This window comes from Penicillium odoratum (genome assembly GCF_028828045.1).
Source record: "Penicillium odoratum strain IBT 22623 chromosome Unknown utg000001l_segment0_segment0, whole genome shotgun sequence".
NCBI lineage: Eukaryota > Fungi > Ascomycota > Eurotiomycetes > Eurotiales > Aspergillaceae > Penicillium > Penicillium odoratum.
In genome coordinates, this window is record NW_026643143.1 from 581,991 (window position 1) to 600,615 (window position 18,625).

General features: G+C 47.9%; 7 protein-coding genes across 7 annotated transcripts; 4 read left to right on the top strand and 3 right to left on the bottom strand.

The window, feature by feature from the left end:
* Positions 1–1,561: 1,561 nt before the first annotated feature.
* Positions 1,562–2,769, top strand: N7520_000216 (Zn(II)2Cys6 transcription factor domain-containing protein; the record flags this gene model as incomplete). The annotated part of the gene is made up of 2 exons (XM_057134151.1): positions 1,562–1,630; positions 1,687–2,769. The coding sequence occupies 2 exons, from the start codon at positions 1,562–1,564 to the stop codon at positions 2,767–2,769; spliced, it is 1,152 nt and encodes a 383-aa protein (XP_057000087.1).
* A 3,039-nt stretch (positions 2,770–5,808) lies between these two features.
* N7520_000217 (uncharacterized protein) lies at positions 5,809–6,131 on the top strand (the record flags this gene model as incomplete). Its single annotated transcript, XM_057134152.1, has 2 exons — positions 5,809–5,825; positions 5,876–6,131. 2 exons carry the CDS (start codon positions 5,809–5,811, stop codon positions 6,129–6,131), a joined length of 273 nt encoding a protein of 90 aa, XP_057000088.1.
* Positions 6,132–6,264: 133 nt separating this feature from the next.
* N7520_000218 (uncharacterized protein) lies at positions 6,265–7,605 on the bottom strand (the record flags this gene model as incomplete). The annotated part of the gene is made up of 1 exon (XM_057134153.1): positions 6,265–7,605. One exon carries the CDS (start codon positions 7,603–7,605, stop codon positions 6,265–6,267), a length of 1,341 nt encoding a protein of 446 aa, XP_057000089.1.
* A 1,386-nt stretch (positions 7,606–8,991) lies between these two features.
* N7520_000219 (Nuclear pore complex component) lies at positions 8,992–13,316 on the bottom strand (the record flags this gene model as incomplete). The annotated part of the gene is made up of 10 exons (XM_057134154.1): positions 8,992–9,507; positions 9,558–10,066; positions 10,116–10,359; positions 10,409–10,762; positions 10,813–11,055; positions 11,106–11,203; positions 11,258–11,879; positions 11,953–12,069; positions 12,504–13,044; positions 13,102–13,316. The coding sequence occupies 10 exons, from the start codon at positions 13,314–13,316 to the stop codon at positions 8,992–8,994; spliced, it is 3,459 nt and encodes a 1,152-aa protein (XP_057000090.1).
* Positions 13,317–13,776: 460 nt separating this feature from the next.
* N7520_000220 (uncharacterized protein) lies at positions 13,777–15,634 on the top strand (the record flags this gene model as incomplete). Its single annotated transcript, XM_057134155.1, has 4 exons — positions 13,777–14,311; positions 14,367–14,755; positions 14,811–15,485; positions 15,539–15,634. The coding sequence occupies 4 exons, from the start codon at positions 13,777–13,779 to the stop codon at positions 15,632–15,634; spliced, it is 1,695 nt and encodes a 564-aa protein (XP_057000091.1).
* Positions 15,635–16,041: 407 nt separating this feature from the next.
* Positions 16,042–17,186, bottom strand: N7520_000221 (uncharacterized protein; the record flags this gene model as incomplete). The annotated part of the gene is made up of 2 exons (XM_057134156.1): positions 16,042–17,024; positions 17,093–17,186. 2 exons carry the CDS (start codon positions 17,184–17,186, stop codon positions 16,042–16,044), a joined length of 1,077 nt encoding a protein of 358 aa, XP_057000092.1.
* A 229-nt stretch (positions 17,187–17,415) lies between these two features.
* Positions 17,416–18,220, top strand: N7520_000222 (mitochondrial 54S ribosomal protein bL19m; the record flags this gene model as incomplete). Its single annotated transcript, XM_057134157.1, has 3 exons — positions 17,416–17,611; positions 17,680–18,061; positions 18,127–18,220. The coding sequence occupies 3 exons, from the start codon at positions 17,416–17,418 to the stop codon at positions 18,218–18,220; spliced, it is 672 nt and encodes a 223-aa protein (XP_057000093.1).
* Positions 18,221–18,625: the final 405 nt, after the last annotated feature.

Below are 18,625 nucleotides of genomic sequence, written 5' to 3' on the forward strand. Positions count from 1 at the left end.
TAATTCAAACAATGGCAAAACAACTTTGTTTATTGAACTCCCATGAAAACTCGAGAGTGGTGATATGTGCTCCGGTATTCCATGTCTGGTGCAGGATACCTGTCGCCGTGTCCCAGTGTAGCACGCTGTTATTGTGGAAGGCAGATGCCAGCAGCTGGCCATCGGGTGAGAAGGCCGCCGAGTAAATATTGTTTGAATGGCCCTCCAGAGTCTCCAGCTCTGAGTTCCAACTTTCGTTAACTAATGGTGACTAGAGTGGTCTTTACGAATACTCTCTAGATATATTCAAGAATAATTCAATGATCTTATTATGACTATTTGATCATGTTCCAATTCTCCAGAGCAGTCAACCAAGTAACATGCAGTATAAGTTGTGCACCACATTCCTAGGCAAAAGATGGTATTATTGAATCCCAATACAGTGTATAACGGTACTTGTATGAAAGCCTCTTCATCCCATCTGTGTTATGACTGCTTCAATGCGTGAAGAGCTCCGGAAGCGAGTAGACCCGCTCTAGTAGAGCGCAATCCTATAAATCACGATTCGTATCAGCCCATGCACTTCGAAACTCGGCCTTTCGCGCTGAATGATGAACATACATCTTTGTGGTATTAAACAGGACTATTTCCTTTCCCCGGCCTTATACCAATATACCTCTCCAAGCTCATTATATTTCGATACCGGAGGTCTTGCATGTACTGAGCTTGTTCAACAGAAGGCCGAAATTCGTATATTCGATCGCCATTGCTGGCGTAGTGGCCGAAGATAGCCGCAGCCATGGAGACGCTGCCAAGGCATGCAGCGAGGACAATGATAATGATAACAATGTTGGAAACCATTGGGAATGATTGTAGTAGAGAGTTTCACAGGTGAGGTAAGATATCGGTTTTGCGCAATTAGGCTCTGGTGATATCTGCGAGGGCTGCTAAGCAAGGGCAGCGTTGATGATTGGCAAGTATAATCGGAAATTCTGGAAGACTTCAAGGAATGAAACGGACACAAAGAAATTGAAAGTAATGGAAAATCATCCAGGCGTAAAGAAATTGGTGGAGAAGACCATATTTAAAAATAATTGCAGCTTTACGACCCACATTAATTCCCCCGGTTTGCTCGTTCATTGGATTTACAGCTGGGTACACCTTCCAAGAATCGAAAATAGAAGCATAGCCGGTTTGAACTATACGATGCAAATCTTGAAGCTGTTCTGGGAACCATCGGAGCTTCGATACTAGTCCCTAGGCAGCTCCTTTAGTTTTATTGGATGTGTAGCTTAAGTCCGAGCCGACTACGCAATGAAACCCACCACGAATTGAATTGGCCATACTAGCCACGCGGAAGTACCAAGAAGATCCGTAAAAATAGCTGGGAGTGCAATATCTTGCCCCTTCGAAGTCAAGATATGCCCTTCCACAACGTACACCGTCGGGTATATCTGACCAATGAGAATCGTGTACCTGGACAGTCATGCCTATTTGGGGTTAGCGCTAATGACCAATACGCGATAATGCGTATTCTCTTTGCTCTGATTGCCCGTTCCTTTCATCCATTCATCGATCTACAATGCGCTCACGTCAGTCTCATAAAAAATCAAAGAATGGTTGTACTGGTTGCAAACAAAGACATATTAAGGTGAGTGGGACGCACTAGTCGATTTCATTCCTCGCTAATTCGATGTTTCAAAACAGTGTAGCGAAAGCCTACCCAAGTGCCACCGCTGCCAGAATCGTAACCTCGACTGCCGTTATCCTCGGCTCAACCCCGGGAATCTGAAAGCCGAAAGCGATCACAATGAAGCAGAGTCATCCAGTCGAGAAGCAAGCCAATTTTCTCCGAATCCCCGCTATATTGAGGCGAGGCTATTACACCAATACTATACCAGCACATCTCACACCATCTCCAAAACTAGCACCGAGCAACAAAAATGGCAAGTCCACTATCCTGGCATAGCAGTAGCGAATGGATTCGTTCTTGATAGTATGCTCGCATTTTCTGCCCTCCACCTCGCATTCCTGGAAAAAGACCGAAGACAGTCTTGGGCTGAAATCGCCCTACGCTATAGTCACAATGCTTGCTCGGAGTTTTTAAAGGTCGTGGGCAATATCTCACCTACAACGATTGAGCCTGCCTTGACCTGTTCTATTTTCATAGTGCTAGTTACAATCGCCCAGCCTGGCATTTCTGGCCTCCTAAACTCTTCAAGCCATTTGGCCGAGATCTTACGCGTGATGAATCTCCTTAAGGGCTGCAGGCTTCTAATCGACAAAGCAGCAGCTTTCCGTGCGAAGGGTTTCTTGACAAGTGAATCCATTTTCATCGAAGATACATCCCGGGATCTCGTCAGAGACTTCAACAGTGTTCAAAACACAAATGACAATGTAGGTCACATACTGTGTCGACTTGGCTCCATGGTCCTTGCGCAACTGAGCACACAAGCTAGCAGCTCCCCAGACACCAGCTACCAGATTTGTATCCAGGCATGTGCTGATCTGATGGATCGGGCAAACCAGATCAAGGAAAATCATGATGAAGCACAGATATTTCTATGGCCTTTCTCGACCAGAGTAGAATTCATTAGTTTGCTCGAGGCGAAAGATCTTAACGCGCGCTTGGTCTTTCTTCTTTACGCCGTGGGATTGCATCACATGAGGGAATATTGGTTCATCAATGATACTGGTCAGAATCTGGCTCGGGAACTCCTGGAACCATATAATTCTCTCCCACTGTCTTGGACAGAGTTTGTCTCATGCATACGAGCTGAATTTGAATGACACGAAGTAGTATGTGAAATAAAGAGGTCGAGGAATTGTGGATTCGTTCACTCGGAATGAACCCTCTTCGCTTGCCTACTGTATAATGGATTTGGCGAAGATGACCGAAGTGGATGAGGAGTGGCCAGACAATCGGCCAAAGAGTAAAGATTTGAAACTAATTTCGAGAACGTCTGTACATTGATATTTTCTCTATTCCTTTCCCTCTACCCCTCCCGTCCGATTATCTTATATTCTTATCCTTTCACATCTCTCGTTCTGTTTCCACCGCGGAATTCATCTCTGTTTGCATATTGTCTGCGTCTCTATCTCTGTCTACTTGTTATACTACTATCGGATATCTTCGTCTCCACTAGCTTGTGGTACATCACTGTAAAATGGGTATAGGTTGTTGTGCATGCAGTAAGTACAGAATGGGAAGGTACAACCACGTGTATAAATATCGAACTTTATCCCGCTTGGATATTCTGTATGCCCTGGGATCTTTGTGTACTCAATCGTTTTTCATCTTCTGATGCCCATCCCTCGCTGCATGCTGCGTCATAACCAACACCGAGGCGACAGAAGCGATAGAACTAAAAAAGACACCATGGAGCTCCAACCGGTATTAGTAAGGGGGTAGATGACAACTGAGATAATTGCAAAAAGCAACCCCAAGGTGAAAAACATCCACATCGTGCCATAAGCTGGTGAAAAGAAAGACTTCTTCAACAGGGGGATAACCATGACCAGATTGCCGAGCACGGACATGAGACTGCTTTGAACGAGGTACATGAAGTCTGCATCATAGACTGAACCTGGTGCGCTAGATTTCATGGATATTGAGAACGCTTTGTATCCTGGCACGACGACTGCGATCAGGAATATAAGGATCAAGGCTATGAGCCCAACGTTTTCCTAAATCGGTATCATTTAGTCACACTGCTTTTATTATTGAATCTGCATTCATATGCTTACTTTCTCTTTTATCAGTATCACGGAAGTTCCAGCAACCAAAGGCTCTCCAGGGCATGTGGGCGGGGAATCATGCGGCTGGGAGACTGGGAGGTTCACCAGTCTCTGCATTTCTAATAGAGAGTAATCATTCAGATCGCTCACAGAACCCAGGATTTTGATTCTTCTATCGATTCCCTCCAAGGTCGGAGCAAATCTTCAAGTGTATCCTCTGACTGAGCTTCGATGTCGCTAAGAAGCTTAGTTTTACGGATTTTGATTTCTCTTTCCAGGCTTTCTGGCACTTTGAAGACGATTTCCCCGCTAAGAGACTTTGAGCTCGCATGCCCCAAATTCAGGAATATGTCCAGCATAAGCTCCCAGTAATCTGTCTCAAATGCATCTTGTAGGTATTCAATAATTTCCTGATCTCGCCGATGAGTAGAATTGAACACTGGGCGGGGTTCGAACCAATTATGACTGGAATTCCATTTCTTGGACACGGCTTCACAAAATTCGCCCAAATCTCCAAGATAGACTGTTTCCGGGTTCTCCATATTGGCTGGATTAGAATTTTGTATTTTTGTGATGTCTTCTCGAATATCTTTGAGGCGTTGCTGGACATAGCCTTGGTTAAAGGACGGTACGACCGACTGAAAGTATTCCGCAAAGCCGTAATCTAGGAAATTGAAGCGGCCAGCAAGGTATATCAGACGGTTCTTGTTGACTCGGTTTGTGACCTTTGCATACGGCTTATAGTAGCTGCGGTTGTCGCTTGTTTTTTGATGCTAATCATCCGTTAACGATGGTGGGTGAAGGTGCAAGGAGACCTACGCTACTCACTCTTCTACTTGCTTGCAAGCGAGCCTTCTTCGAGAGCGTATCGCACAACGAACTTATTATTTCTTTTTGATTGTCTTTGATCATCAGAGTCTCAAAAATTGTCTGTGAATCAAAATAGACGTTGACAGTGCCACGAACTTCGCCAATATTGAGAAGTTGCGCGTGGTCACTCAGCGAAAATTTGGAGTTCTTGAAGTCTGGCAGCTCTTTGCTGTGTCTTGCATGTGCATTGAACTCTTCATCAGCGATTTCGTCGGTATCCTCCCTGATAGCTCCGCGCCTATGTCTGTTGCCTGCCGTCGAATGTATGTTTGGGTGTAGCTGGATGCGAAAGCTGCGATTTGAAAGTTTCAGAGGACCTGTTTAGACTTGGGCTTGTGGGCTATATTTCAATAGTGCCCGGGACACACTCAAAGGTACCTAGCTAAGATGGCTTGCTGAAGTGGCTGTGTATTTACGAATCTTGAATTGATTGGGCACGAAGCTTCTAGACTACGCGCCCGACGCACGTATGCTGCACTTAGCGATGTAGGAAAATCTGCAAGCACTCAGCCACCTTGACATTGACCAGGCTGGGAAAAAGATGGCGGTGCTTGATTCTGTTCATTGAGTCCCCTCCGTCCGTCCCGGGTCCATCTGCCAAGTCACCTCTAGTCATTCTGTTTCTGCCACTCTTATTGGTTACCTTTGTTTCCCTTGAAATCTACTCGAAACTCACCCATTCGACTCGGTTCCTCACCTCTCATTTCCTTACTCTCCCTTTCATAGTTTCAGGGCCGCAGCGCGACACGCGCGTCTGCCAGTACAATACAACCCGACAAGGACACTAGGAGGTGACTCAAAAGTAGACTAGCGTGTTTCAAGCTAGGGCTCGGGAATGAAAGTCTTAGAGTGTAGAGGTAAATCTATACGGGCTTTTCTTGGTGGGCCTGCACATGAACAAATCACTTTTTGTCCACCTGGACATGTCCGCGGGCCGTCCACACGGACAGGCCCACGGGCCTGCCGAAGTCTACTTAGGATTCTCAAACAGGGGACCTATTCGGACTGGGGAAATGTGTATAATCTATATGGCTTGGCAAGCCAATATTGAGGGGGTGTAATGGATCGAAGGCTTTGATGAAGTACCTTAATAAGTACATCAGTGACAGTGACGGTGATGGTCCACAGGGTGGTGTGGCGCAGCCGAATAGGACTTCCTTTCAAGAGTACGCTGGCCGAGTAAATGATCCCAACTCGTTTAAATTGACTTCCTACGCCATTATGACTTCAGGGGATTAGTATCTCGGCCATGGATTCATATACGTGTACTAAAATACATCAATCCCAGCACAGACATACTGGCGGAAGGCGAAGGCGAGGATGAGGAGGCACAAATTGTCCAGGACAGAGGCTCTGCGCAGAGAATGACGACAGGAGTAGGGAATATCGGTGGTCTGACCAACAAAACTAGATCAGATCTTGCGTACGCTGTCAGCTTGCGTCAAAGAGCAGCTGCACATACCTTTGGGACAGCGTGGAAGACTGCTCTTGGACTTTGGTATACTCGACAACATTTGAATGTCCAAAGTCTCCTCATAGATTGAGTAAGTATTTATACAGTTCCATTAAGTTCTTCATTCGAAATCGATTATACTTCATACACTCATCATCGATTAATGCCTGCAACCTCTAGCTTCGTAAACATAAGCCTAATCTACCTCATGGGGTATATTCCCTTCAACAAGGCTGAATCAACCTGAGCCTGCCTTCCCCGCCCTCATGCCCAATGAGCCAATTCTTAATCTCTCGGCCTTCCACAGTTGCATGATTTCCCGGATCCGGTTCGCTATTATCGCGGTGCTCCTGAGCAGCTTTGACTGCCCATCCAATGACCCCATCAGGCAGGGCTTCCAGCGCCTCCTTTAGTCCGCCACGTGTGAAACGTATTCTCAAAGCATATATGATTGACAACAAAACTAATCCGACGAACAAGCCTCCAACAAGCAACACAAGCGCCTCTATGACAAGGGGTACATCAGTCCCAGCGATAATGCACCCTTGTGTCTGATCTGCATCCGGCGCCGGCACGGAAAGAAGGATGTTATCACCTCCCTGCACCATTGTCATTGTGTTGAGGAGTATCGCTAACTCAGTCGTTGGGTCGGAGATGGATGTCGTGCCGGTGCCGTAGTACATCAAACCTTGGAAGGTAGCTGCCCAGGTTTCAAGGGAAGCTGTAGCATTCATCTCTGCGAGGATTGTCTCTGCAGAAGGAGCATTCATGCTGCAGGACAGGGGGAGCATGGTGACATTGTCATCATATGGGGAGGCGTTGGTCTGTATAGCTGCGCGCACATCCCAGGTATCCGTACTGTCAGTGGCGTCACCAGTAGAACTACTCCAAATCACAAAATGATTGTAGTAGCCGTCCCCGAAGCCAGAGTACTCGCCCGCTCTGTTGGAGTACAGTAATCCCTGCTCGATGAGGTCGTCGGTTACCAATCCCCTGTCGTAAGAGGCACTATATGTGCGAGTGCCTTCAGTGGAGCAGGTCCAGCTCCCAAAAATGTCTTCTGTGTCAGGGCAGAAATCCACGTCCTGGTTGACCTTCGCATATATTCCAATAGAACAGTTGTTATTGACACTGAAGTACTGTGAATTGTGGGCGACGATATACGGCATCCCATTTGACGGGGGTGCGACCGCAAGAAAAGGTCCAGTGGTGTTGAGAACCAATCCCTCCCCAAACAGACACCGAGATCTCACTGGAACTTGGACCACAAAATTCGCAGTCAGAAGATCAGTGATATTTGACAACGCAAACAAGATCACCATCACACTGTATCCCAGTACGCCGCCAGGAAACTGGCGAAGAACCCACACGAATTTCACCAGATCAAAACCCTGCAACCAGCCCATGACCGTATGGGCGCGCACGCTGCCATGTTTAATGATGTTAAGCTTGGCTCTTGACTGCAGAACACCATCCGCTAGCCAGGCAATTAGGCTGACAAATATCAAAAAGTAAATTCTCAAGACTAGGCGCGCGTGCCCGGACGATATATCAGTTAAAATCATTGGTGATAGGGTTTAGAAATGTATAGCAAAGTACAACTCGATCTGACAACATGAAATCAAGACGCTTCCGTGGTCATTTTATATCCGATTCATAGCGGAATCTACAGAGGCTGATGGACAAAGTGTTTTACGAGAAAGAAGCAAGTTCAGCAGTAAAAACAGCCGAGCTCGATATCTCATAATGTGGCGTCGTAGGTGAAAAAGAAAACATGAAGTGGAACGAGGTCATTCACAGCCCAGCAAGCCACTTGCGGGTGATAGCCAAGCATTTGGGTGAACAGGGGCGATAGGTCGGGACTCAGGAACGCCTTGCGTGCAGAATACGAGATTTACTTCCACTACTTTCAGGGTTCTACTAGAGCATATGAGGCGCTTCCGATGAGAATGATAAGCCTTGTCGGATGAATCATCCTCCTAGCAGTAGCAGTATAGACTATAGCCTCAATGAGATGCCGAGAAAATCGACTTTTTTCAAATTTTGAGATTGATGATCAAACTATGAATAAGGTATTGAATTGATTGCAATCTTAGAACAGCTAAAATGCCAAAGACGATCTTGTGCTCGACCTAACCAGAATTCAGTATTGAAGGTCAAACCTCGAATATTTGGAATTCCATCTGAAAAGGCTGATTTCGCTAGACAAAATAACATATCGGCAAATAATACCGGGGGAAACTTTGAGTTCAGCCACAGGGTCTGTGAAGGTCCACGAACCGCCACGCCGTATTAAGCAGTGGAAATCAGTGAAAGCTGCCGAATACGATCGAGGCACAAGCCAATCCCTCAATTTTAGATTTCCGGTCATCAGCCTCACAGGCGAAGCGAAAGTCTTCATTCTGTCTATAAGGTTTGCCACCCAAGTAATTAGGAATTTCCATAGGGTTTTATGTCCCACTAGTCTCACTCCCATAGGACCAAATCTTTGTCTTACAGACAGTTCTGTGGGCAAGGGCTAAGCCTACTCTTCTTCTAAACATAAATAACACTCCTGGCCCGTAATCCTAAATTTACGTCATCCCATGTACAGGAAAGGGGAAGGGAGTGGGCAATGAACCAATCATACTCATCAATCACTCAGTGATCTTTGGATGACTCAATCTTATGTCTATGTAATCAAGTTTACATTCGACTTATCGTCTCTTGGAAAAACATCTTGAATGAAGTTGGAACGGCCAGTGCTACTCATCATGCATAATTGATATGTATTCTTCCAGCATTTTATAACTCAATTCTCCTAGATTGCCGTACATCGACCACTCAGGCACCATTAACACACATACATAAGGGAATATTGCGAAAGAAATGAAGTAATCATCTTACATTGAAAGAAATTGATATCATGGAAAGTTCTATGTACATCATTGATGGCTGCATTTCGCATTGCCTTAGACTTCCCTCACACTCGGGGATTGGCCGCTATTGGGCTCCTGGGATATTGAGTTACGACCGCGCAGACTGAGATTGCCAATTCGCTGGACCAAGTTACTACCAACTGCATCAACGGCACCCTTCGGAGCCAAAAGAGTCGGTCCTTGCGCAGCAGCTTCTTGAACCCTGAATAGCCGGATTCCGGTGCTATTCCAAACACCGACGGTACCCGGGGTAGCACCAGCGGCAGAGCCAACGACCATCTCGCTAGAAAAGATGAAGCCCCAGAGGAGTGACTCGTACCAGCCCATAGAGAGGGCGGACCATTCAAATGACTGGGCACGGACCGGTGTTGGCTCTGAGATGATACTCTTCACCTGCGGCTCCTCAGCAAAGGACGGAAGATTACTGATCAAGGTACGGGCCTCCGGGCTTGAAGTAGTCTGTAGAGCGGCCTCTGGGATATGAGGTGCAATGGCAGAAATGACGGTGAGAATTGTATGCAGTGGCAACTCCGGAAGCCAAGATTCGAGCTGTAGAGAATTAGCAATGCCCGGTAGATGTCACGCAAGTAGATGCTTACCCAGGGAACAGTTGGTGTAAAGCCGGTCAATGAGGCAGTGAAAAGAGCGGACATGCTTGTTTGACTGGTCATGCTGTTCTGGCGAGAGAAAGATGGCCGGCCGGCGGGCATCTTGCCACGTGCCTTTTCGGACATGCCTCGCAACTGTGAGCTATTCTCGTCAGTAATCGAGGCAAAAGAAGGCCTACGAGAGGTTTGAGCGGAAGGCGAGGACTGAGATGGAGTGCTCTCCCCTTCATCGTCCGAATCTTCATCATCATCGCCAATCGCAAATGCGCTGTTCTCTTCAGGAATCCTAGTCAAAGGTGACCGAGCTCCAGAAGGGGTGTGCAGGTCCTCTTCGGACTGAGAAAGCAATGGGCTAGTGATAACATCGGCCGGGGTTTCCCTGGCCTTTCGCTTCTCTCTCTGTCTCTCAATTTCTTGTTGACCGCTTTCCAGCGTGAACGCTCGAATGGCTTCGAATCTTTGCTTGTACTTCAAAATTGCGTAGACGAGATACCGGTTTTCTGCATAACTGTTAGGAAAATCAAACGAGGAATGGACAATGCACGATACCGGTGAAGTTATGCTCGAGGATAGCATTGATGAAATCAAGCATTGATGCAAGAAGAGTGTGATTTGTCTCGTTCGCCAGCAAAAAGCTGGGTGCAGACATGGAAGAAAATAGTTGAATGATTTTGGGACAAGTCACGGCGGAGATCTGCTGGATATAAGGGGCAACGTTATTTAGGATAATCATGAAGGCGGGATAAACAGTGTCAAGGTTTCCTTTGCTGGTCGTCATCAAAGTATGTATCGACTGCGAGAATTAGCAAATGCATATATACTTTTTTAGGGTATAAACAGACCATAATGAGATAATCAGCATAAGAGCCTCGGAATTTCGGTTGTCGAATAGACAGTGGCAGGGTTTCTTGTGCCTCAAAGTGGATATTGAGACTCTTGCCGAAAGTCGGTTCTGCACTCATGGTCTGAAGAATGAAGACGCACATCCGAACGACTCCTTGTTTAGACGCATCCGCTCGGTATTCCATGGCATAGAATATGCAAAGAATTAAGAAATCATGTGACCGATTGGAATCGATGATGAATGACCTGAAACGTTTGTTGCACTGCAAGGTCTCCCAAAACAGAATCAACATTTCTGGTGCCCATTTCACTGATCTTTGGCTTCCCGGGAGATAAGAGTTTGTCGCCTGCATCTATTTTCTGATATTAGCATCGAATACGAGGAACGAGATGGCTTACTCACCGGCTGGTTCAAAATTCTGGTCATACCATCCACGAGGAACTGGAAATCCTGGGGCCTATGCAGCCTGCCAAAATAGTGTCGGTAATAATTCTTTGGAGGGGTCCCACGGCCATCCTCCGGAATAGGATAGAGGAGAAGAACAAGAAGAAGCTGTAAGCAGTAGATGACCAGTATCTGCTTAGGGTCTTTCCAAACAACATGGTCATATGGAACCCTCCATGATGCAGGGTTATATTTCATGGCCTGTCAAAGTTAGTACAACAGTTTTCTCTTGGGGTTTCGTTCAGCTGTACCGTGTTCAAAAGAGAGCAAAGTGTGGTCAAAACGGCCTGCTTGTCCTGGCAAGTCGTGATGTAGGTGATGGCCCTCACACCTTGTACGGGTAGCGTGTCTAGAGAAACACATCAATATGAATATATTATCGGGACCTGTGAGAGAAACTTACTCGCTGGCATATACATTGCCTTTCCGGTCATCGTTAGCAGTAGGCGCAGAATTTCGCATCGATTGCTTTCAAGGGTTTTGTTAGATCCCATAGATGTGTTGCAACCCACACCACTTTGCCATATCGAATACGAAATCTTGCTCTTGGCAGTTGGAAGCAGCGGAATAGTAAATTCGGTAAAGAAGAGCAAGTCCAGTAACGTGTCGATCAACTCTTCTGCAAGAGGCTTCACATCTTCGTATTCTCCTCCGCGGGGCGAGGACGGATCTTGCTGATCCTCCAGCTGCGCATCGTCGAAAAGCACCTCACCTGCAATCTGAGACTGTCTGGTCCTTCTCTTGCGACGCGACCAAAAGAATTTCTCTTCCCAGTCCTCCAGATGTTCCGCTTCGTAGACAAACGGCAGGAGCCGGGTGAGGATCCGAATGCAATTAAGCAGGTCACGATCAGGAGCAAGATCTGGATCGGGGAATGAAGGGTGGTTTTTGAGGACAATAAGCCGCGAAGACACCGAAAGTATTAACGTCTCGAAGTTCGATAAGGCATGGTCGCGCGTTCGTCGAATGTCAGCAGGTGTGAACAAGCTGAAGACGTCTTCTGTAGACTCAGGGAGTTCCCAAAACTAAAGTGGATCGATCAGCATCTCTATTCTCTTAGTTTCCATATCCAGATGGGTCCTCTCTTTGGTAGCATACTCTCGTCCAGTAAGGGTCGTCTGCGGGGATCTCCTTCTCCTCCGAGAGGCGGAAGATGCCCTGCTTGAACACAAGCTTTGACTCCGAGGCCCCCATTGCTGGTAAAAGAAACCAGTCCTTTACAGGAAAAGCTTCATGTATCAGCTAATAAGAGAGTCTCAAAGTAGAGCACGGGTGCTGAAGTCTTGCGCGGACGTAGTTGGTGTTGCGTTCGTTCCTATTGCGGAGTCGGCCGCGTATTGGCTGCCGAGCCCGCCTAAACAGCCTATGACATATGTGCCTCCAACCCATGTACTTCTTATCTCTTTATGACACCAACAAGGTTTAGTTGCTCTTTAATTGCGCTATCGGGAAACGAAGAACTTGAAAATAGGATTCGAAGAATAAGTGATAATATTTATGCATTAAAAAGAGCCCGCTATGAGTACCATGAACTACAAACTCCGATTCCACGCAACCCATGTTAAAACCCTAACCCAAAATAAACATCACATGCTTCCATTGCTCGCAGACAAGCGTCGACTTCTCTCGTAAAGCCACTTATTGCTCACTCCCAAGCTGGTCCGCTTTCCCATTAGAGGAGAAGGTGTGCTAGGACCGAGACTAGAACTGAAGCTAGCCCCGAGGCTGGCTCCAAGACTGGATTCGCCAAACGAGTTGCTACGGCCAAGAGATGAGGATGATCCGAAGCTTGGTCGCCGGCCCGTATCTCTGCCACCGTTGGCAACGGCTTTGTGAAACAATGGGCTGGATGCAGGCGAGAAAGGAGTACCAGAGGAAACGCGTCGCTCTGAAAAGCTGGTCGTAGACAGGGGAGAACCACTCTGGCTTGCAGGACTACCCTTGCGCGAAGTCGACATGCGGTACCTTGGCGGGGTAACATAGGTTGTTCCAGGGGTGAGGGGAGGTGTAGCAGTTGGATCCAGACCCAAAAGGGCTCGTTGTGTAGGAGTCAGGGGAATGTCGGAGAGATCGTCCACCGGTCGGAAGAGAGGGTATAAGGCCATAAGAATGTTGATGACGAAGAAGAGCTGAACGAGCAGCAGGGAAACCTCTGGATAGACGGAGTTGTGACCAAAAATGAAACGTGACCTTGAAAGAATGGGATCAGTACACTGCGCGCAAAGATTTGTCGTTCACGGAACTGACTTGGACTTGAGGCTGTTTCCGAAAACCCAGGTCATAACCATGGCACCCCCATTCCAAATGACCCTTCGCAGGTTCTTGTCACCAAAAGTAGCTGCATTTTGACGACGGACGATCTCATTCAGCTGGGGGTGGCGCCATTTGCCGGGAGTGCCAGACCCCGCGGAGGGGGGAGCTGCCGTCGGCGTGGCCTTGGGAGTCGAAGGGAGAGCAGACATTTGTCGCGGGTCAAATGCAAGGCGATACCGATAACTGAGAGGTGGTATTGATCAAGCTTGCAATAGCTGAAGAGGACAATATGACTGGCTGGAGCTTCAAGGTCAGGGATATAATTATCTGAGCACGGAAGCAGGAGAACTCACATTTGGACGAAAAACCGCGTAAAACTTACCAACTTACCTTGAAAAGCGACGGGAGGGGGTTTAGAAATAAAGAATCAATTCACCATCAGCATTGACATCGCCGAGGCGTTGAAGTTTCCCAGGGTGAAAGGGGGATTGTTTTGGTGTTGCTGGTTCGTGGCTGGGATTTGCAGAGTCGCCGCTAAGCGCGTGATATTATACGCCGGTGGAAGGTTGGCCCGGCCCCGCCTTTCCAATCAATAGATGCTTACTCTTGTTGCTCCCCACGTCATATTGTTCAGGTTCTCCGCACTTGCTCTCGTGTCATCAACTTGCAATGGCTGAACCAATCCTTCAGAGATTGGATACTCTGGTCGCAGATATCCTGGCCGACTGGAATATCTTTACTACCATCGTTGCCGGTATTGTTGCTGCTTTTGCCATCTATTCCGCCGTGTCAGCTAAGGACCCGGATGTCCATCCATTCTTACTTGCTCGTCAATCCACACCTTCACCCATCCGACAATCCGGCGAGTCCGCAACATATCGCAGCTTAGAAACTCCTTATGGCTTTCCTCTACGAGCAGGATTGAATGTCAAAGACCCTGGCGCCCCGAAATGGACCGCTGGTAGAAAGGGTGATTTGCGGGATATCTGGAGGGCTGCAGTGCGGGGAGCTTTGAATGAAGACGGTACTCCATCTAAGACTCAAGGCAAAATCTACACGGTGCTGGGTAAACAGGCCATTGAGCACACGCTGTCTCAGGTGACCCAGGAAATCAACGTGATAGGTCGCCATTTCCAGAAAGCCGAGGTCAAAACCGTTGCTATCTGTCTGACTGACTCGGTTGAACTGTTGGCTGCTCTCTTCGGTATTTACCTCTTTTTTTCAGCGCACTATTTATGTGTACTAATCTATTGGTCTAGCCGGTGCTTTCTATGGATACAAGACCATCCTTATCCCCCACAACCTTCCAGCCGATACTCTGTCAGCACACCTACAGACATCTCAGGTGGATGCCCTGATTGCTGAGGCGGGAGCACTTGATCTGTCCATCGCTGCGCGGGGAAACAAACAGCTGTCACACGTGGTATGGGTTGCTAAGTATGGTAATCGTCACATGGACTGGCATGGAGTTCCCGAGGGCGTGGACAGCTCTCTGAAGGTAGATGTTTGGCATGAGTTAGTGGAACAGCAGAAAGACTTGGCTGGCTTGGACATCCCTGAATACGATCCCAAAGAGCCGGCCCCTGCAGTTAGCACTGTTTGGCCTTCTTCTGCACAATCTGGCAAGTTCATTGATTTCCAATCGGAGGTATGGAATAATGTTTCTTTTAAACTTGCCACTATGATATTGACTACTCTTGCAGAATCTGATTGCTGCGATCGGCGCCTTGGGATCTGCTCTTCCTCGAAACCAGCGTTTCTCTCCTTCGGATCTTGTTCTCTCCATAGACTCCCTCTCGCGTTCCTACCCTCTTTGCCTCATTATGAATGCACTGTTCTCTAACGCCTCTATTGCATTGAACTCGGTTGCAGGAGAGCAAGTTGACTTTGCTTTGGCTACTGTGGGCGTGTCTCCAACCGTTATCATTGCTTCTTCGCAGACAATGTCGGACTACCACGACAGCGTCATGCAACCGCAGGCGGGTTTTGTTTCTTCCATTGGTCGTTGGGTCCAGGCACGCACTTTGGATGCCGGGAACATGCCTTCGAAGAACATCTTCAGTCAGCTGGCTCGGGTTGGACCAACTGCGGAGCTGTCTTTAGACAAGCTGCGCTTGCTTTGTATCTCGCATCGTATTGATGCACCTGCCTCGGCCCGTCTCACATCGGAACAACTGACAGACCTACGGATCTTCACTGATGCTCGTATTGTATACGCTCTGACTGGATCTGGTATTGCGGGTGCTATCTCGCAAACAAATGTCTTTGATTATCGTCGCCACGATGGCCACAGTCACTTTGGCTCTCCTCTCAGCAGCACGGAAATCACACTGACCGGAGTTAATGAAGCTACCGTTACCGACACTCCTGAAGGCCAGGTAAGATAATACCATTTTCTCCAGTCTAGATACTTTCCTAACCTGCGCTTTAGATCAAAGTATCCGGCCCTGCCGTTGTCGGTGAAGAGACAACACTTGCATCGCGAGTCCGTATTAGCAAGGACAACACTGTGGAGCTGTGCTCTTGAATTGGTTCTTTACTAGTGACCTCGACTCAACTATCATGATCCCAAGCGTTTATCACATTTCGGCCTTTTCAATGGTTATCATAAGATTATCTAGCATTTTGAAGTCACCTGCAAATATTTTGATATGTCCCTCAGGGGCAAGAGTTAAGTAATCATGTGATGCAATTATCTGCTCCGTACTATAGAGTCCCTAGCTTTATCGATACAAAGTTGGACCTGCATGGAAATTACCCGAAGGAACTACCAACTTGGTGATAAAGTTGTTGTGGAAAGGCATGGAGTGAAGCACTACAGTAATGTCCGATTGAATACAAAATCAGCTCCAAAGATGCTGGAATAAGAGTAATATACATATGCCGGTATGCTTCTCCAAACAACTGACAGTCAAACACAACGTTGAAACTCCCTTATTTCTGCTTGAGCGCAGCCTTGGCAAACTCAGCACTGAGTACCTTGTGAACAGAACCCTGGGGGATCTGCTTGAGCTGCGCCGTAATCGCATTCTTCACCTCAGAGAGGCGAGATTTAACAGTACTGTGCAAAGCCTTGTCGACAGCAAGGCCGTGAATCGACAAACTGAGCTGTAATCCGGTACAAACTGCAACGGACTCGATAAACCGTTGGTTCACCAGCTCCGCATCGAACTGGGCCATGGGAATAGGCGCGAAGTCACCCAAGTGCCAACAAGCAATAAGCTTCCGTACGTAGTTCAGCACCTCATTGTTCTTGTCCTTGCCACCAGCCTCCTCCAGAGCACGCGCAGCACTAAGCTCCAGCAGCGTTCCAATAACATATGGCTGGTATTTTGGGTTGGTGGCTGGGCTCGGTGCGTACGTGTCCATGATATCCACGGCCTGCTTGGCCATTCTAAGGGCCTTGTTCACCTGCTCTCCCTTGAACCCAGCATCATGGGCCATACGGTGAAATTCGAAGAATAGGCGTTCGGCGATATCGTTGTCTTGTAGCGACAGGCCAGTGTGCTTTTCTTGACGAGCGCATTCGATGATAAGAGAAAGTCTGCCGGCGCTGCCGGTCTTGCGGATAAGGTACTGCCACCGGGCCGGGGAAATGGTCATTTGGGCGTTCCATAGCCCATTCAGGAATGGCACTAGGTTCTTGTAGTCGTTGGCGGCTTCCATTAGGCGGAAGACATTGATAGCCTCCTTGCTCTTAGGCAATTCAGAGAGTTTCAAAGGTCGCAAGGTGTACTCTTCCGTCTCGCTAATCTTCACTGTGATAGGCTCATCTTCCAATCTGCGAGCATGCTTCTCCTTGAACATGCTCATGCGCTGTCGCTTGGGGAGGCCGAATGGGATGAAGAGGTCTTGTCGCCAGTGCTCAAGAGCTTGGTTCAATTCGGTGGAGGCAGTGGGGGAGAATGTAGGAATTGCTATATATCAAATATCATGGGTTAGAAGGCCGATCCACAAGATTTGAAGCCATTGAACCATATCATACCGGATTTCGAGGCAAAGTTGCGAATTTGCGAAAAGGTAACCGACTGGCGCGAGGCACCCTGCTGAAAGAGCCTACCCATAGCAAACTGCGCCATGATGAATTGAGACCGATGTCCGGTCAATATATTCCTTGCAAGAGCTGTATACCGGAGACCCCTGTGTGTTTTATTGCGTAGAACAATTCGAGCTTGGGAAGAAGCGCGAGAAGTGAGTCCGGGCGGCGAAGAGAATATCGAGTCTTGGCAAGAAATTCTGCCGGGCCGACTCAATTCCAAAACTCGATGCCGACTTTCTTTCTTCGATCCTCATCAAACCACCGAAACAATGGCTGCACTACCGACAATGCGGCCGCTGGGCTCTCTGAGGTCCTTGCTCTCAACTCAGAATGTCTTTCAGCCACAGATGACCCAGCGCTTCATCTCAACATCCTACTCCAAGAGACCCGAACGTATCCCTCTTCCTCCGAATCTCCCCAAGCAATTCCTCTCACAAGTACCGCTTCGTATGCAACCGCAAAATGGTATGTGTATTTGGAACCATTCATTCGATTTCTTGCAAATATAGTACTGACTAGACCCGTTCTTTCAGCTTCCAAGCCCGTCAAGGTCTACCCTGCTCCTCCCTCCGCTCGCAAAGCATGCAAAGACCCCATCGCAAAGATCACCGAGACCCAATTGGCTGTCCTTGACCCCAAGGGTGAGCGCAAGGCCCTGTTTGACTACCGCCGGAATACCCGCAGCGTCAAAGTCGGCGATATCGTGCGCGTTACTTTCAAGAACGGCGACCCCTTCAACGGTGTGGTGCTGAGCATCAAGCTCCGCGGCATTGATACTTCTTTCTTGGTGCGCAATGAGCTCACTCGTGTGGGTGTCGAGATGTCGATCAAGGCGTTCAGTCCGAATGTGCAGAGTGTGGAGATTGTCCAGCGCGCCGAGCGCAAGCCCCGCCGCGCGAGACTCTACTACATGCGGTTCGTCCTTTCCATACCACGCATAACAGTCGATCAAAATTTACTGACAATTCTTTTACCAACAGGTCCCGCAAGCACGACCGTCGCAGCGTGGAGAACGTTGTGGCCGCCTACGTTCGCCAGAAGCGGGCTTTCCTGGGCGGAGGCCGCCAGAAGTGATTGCGCAATGGCGCAGTGTAGTTCATTTAGCATATATCAGCATGTATTATTATCTGTCAATAGTGAATGTTTTTCTATTCCAAGGCATGGTTCCTTCAATCGCCCAAACCCAGACCTCCGAATAGTGTATCCGTGGATTCAATGCGTAATAGGGTATGCGAGATGTATAAAAGATTCCATCAATTTGGAAAAATGAAACGAAGGCTAGTTACTTGGCCTCGGGCTGTGATTATCAGATGGAACGAGGTCCGTCCGATAAGTCACTTTCTTCTAAACCATTTACACTGCTCTAAAACCTGAGCGCTTTGAAAAGTCTACAGTATCTGTTATACAATGCTACATGGCTCATGGAAATCATCCCAGGAAATTTCCCCCTGCTCGGCTTCGTCCGTTAAACATTGGCTT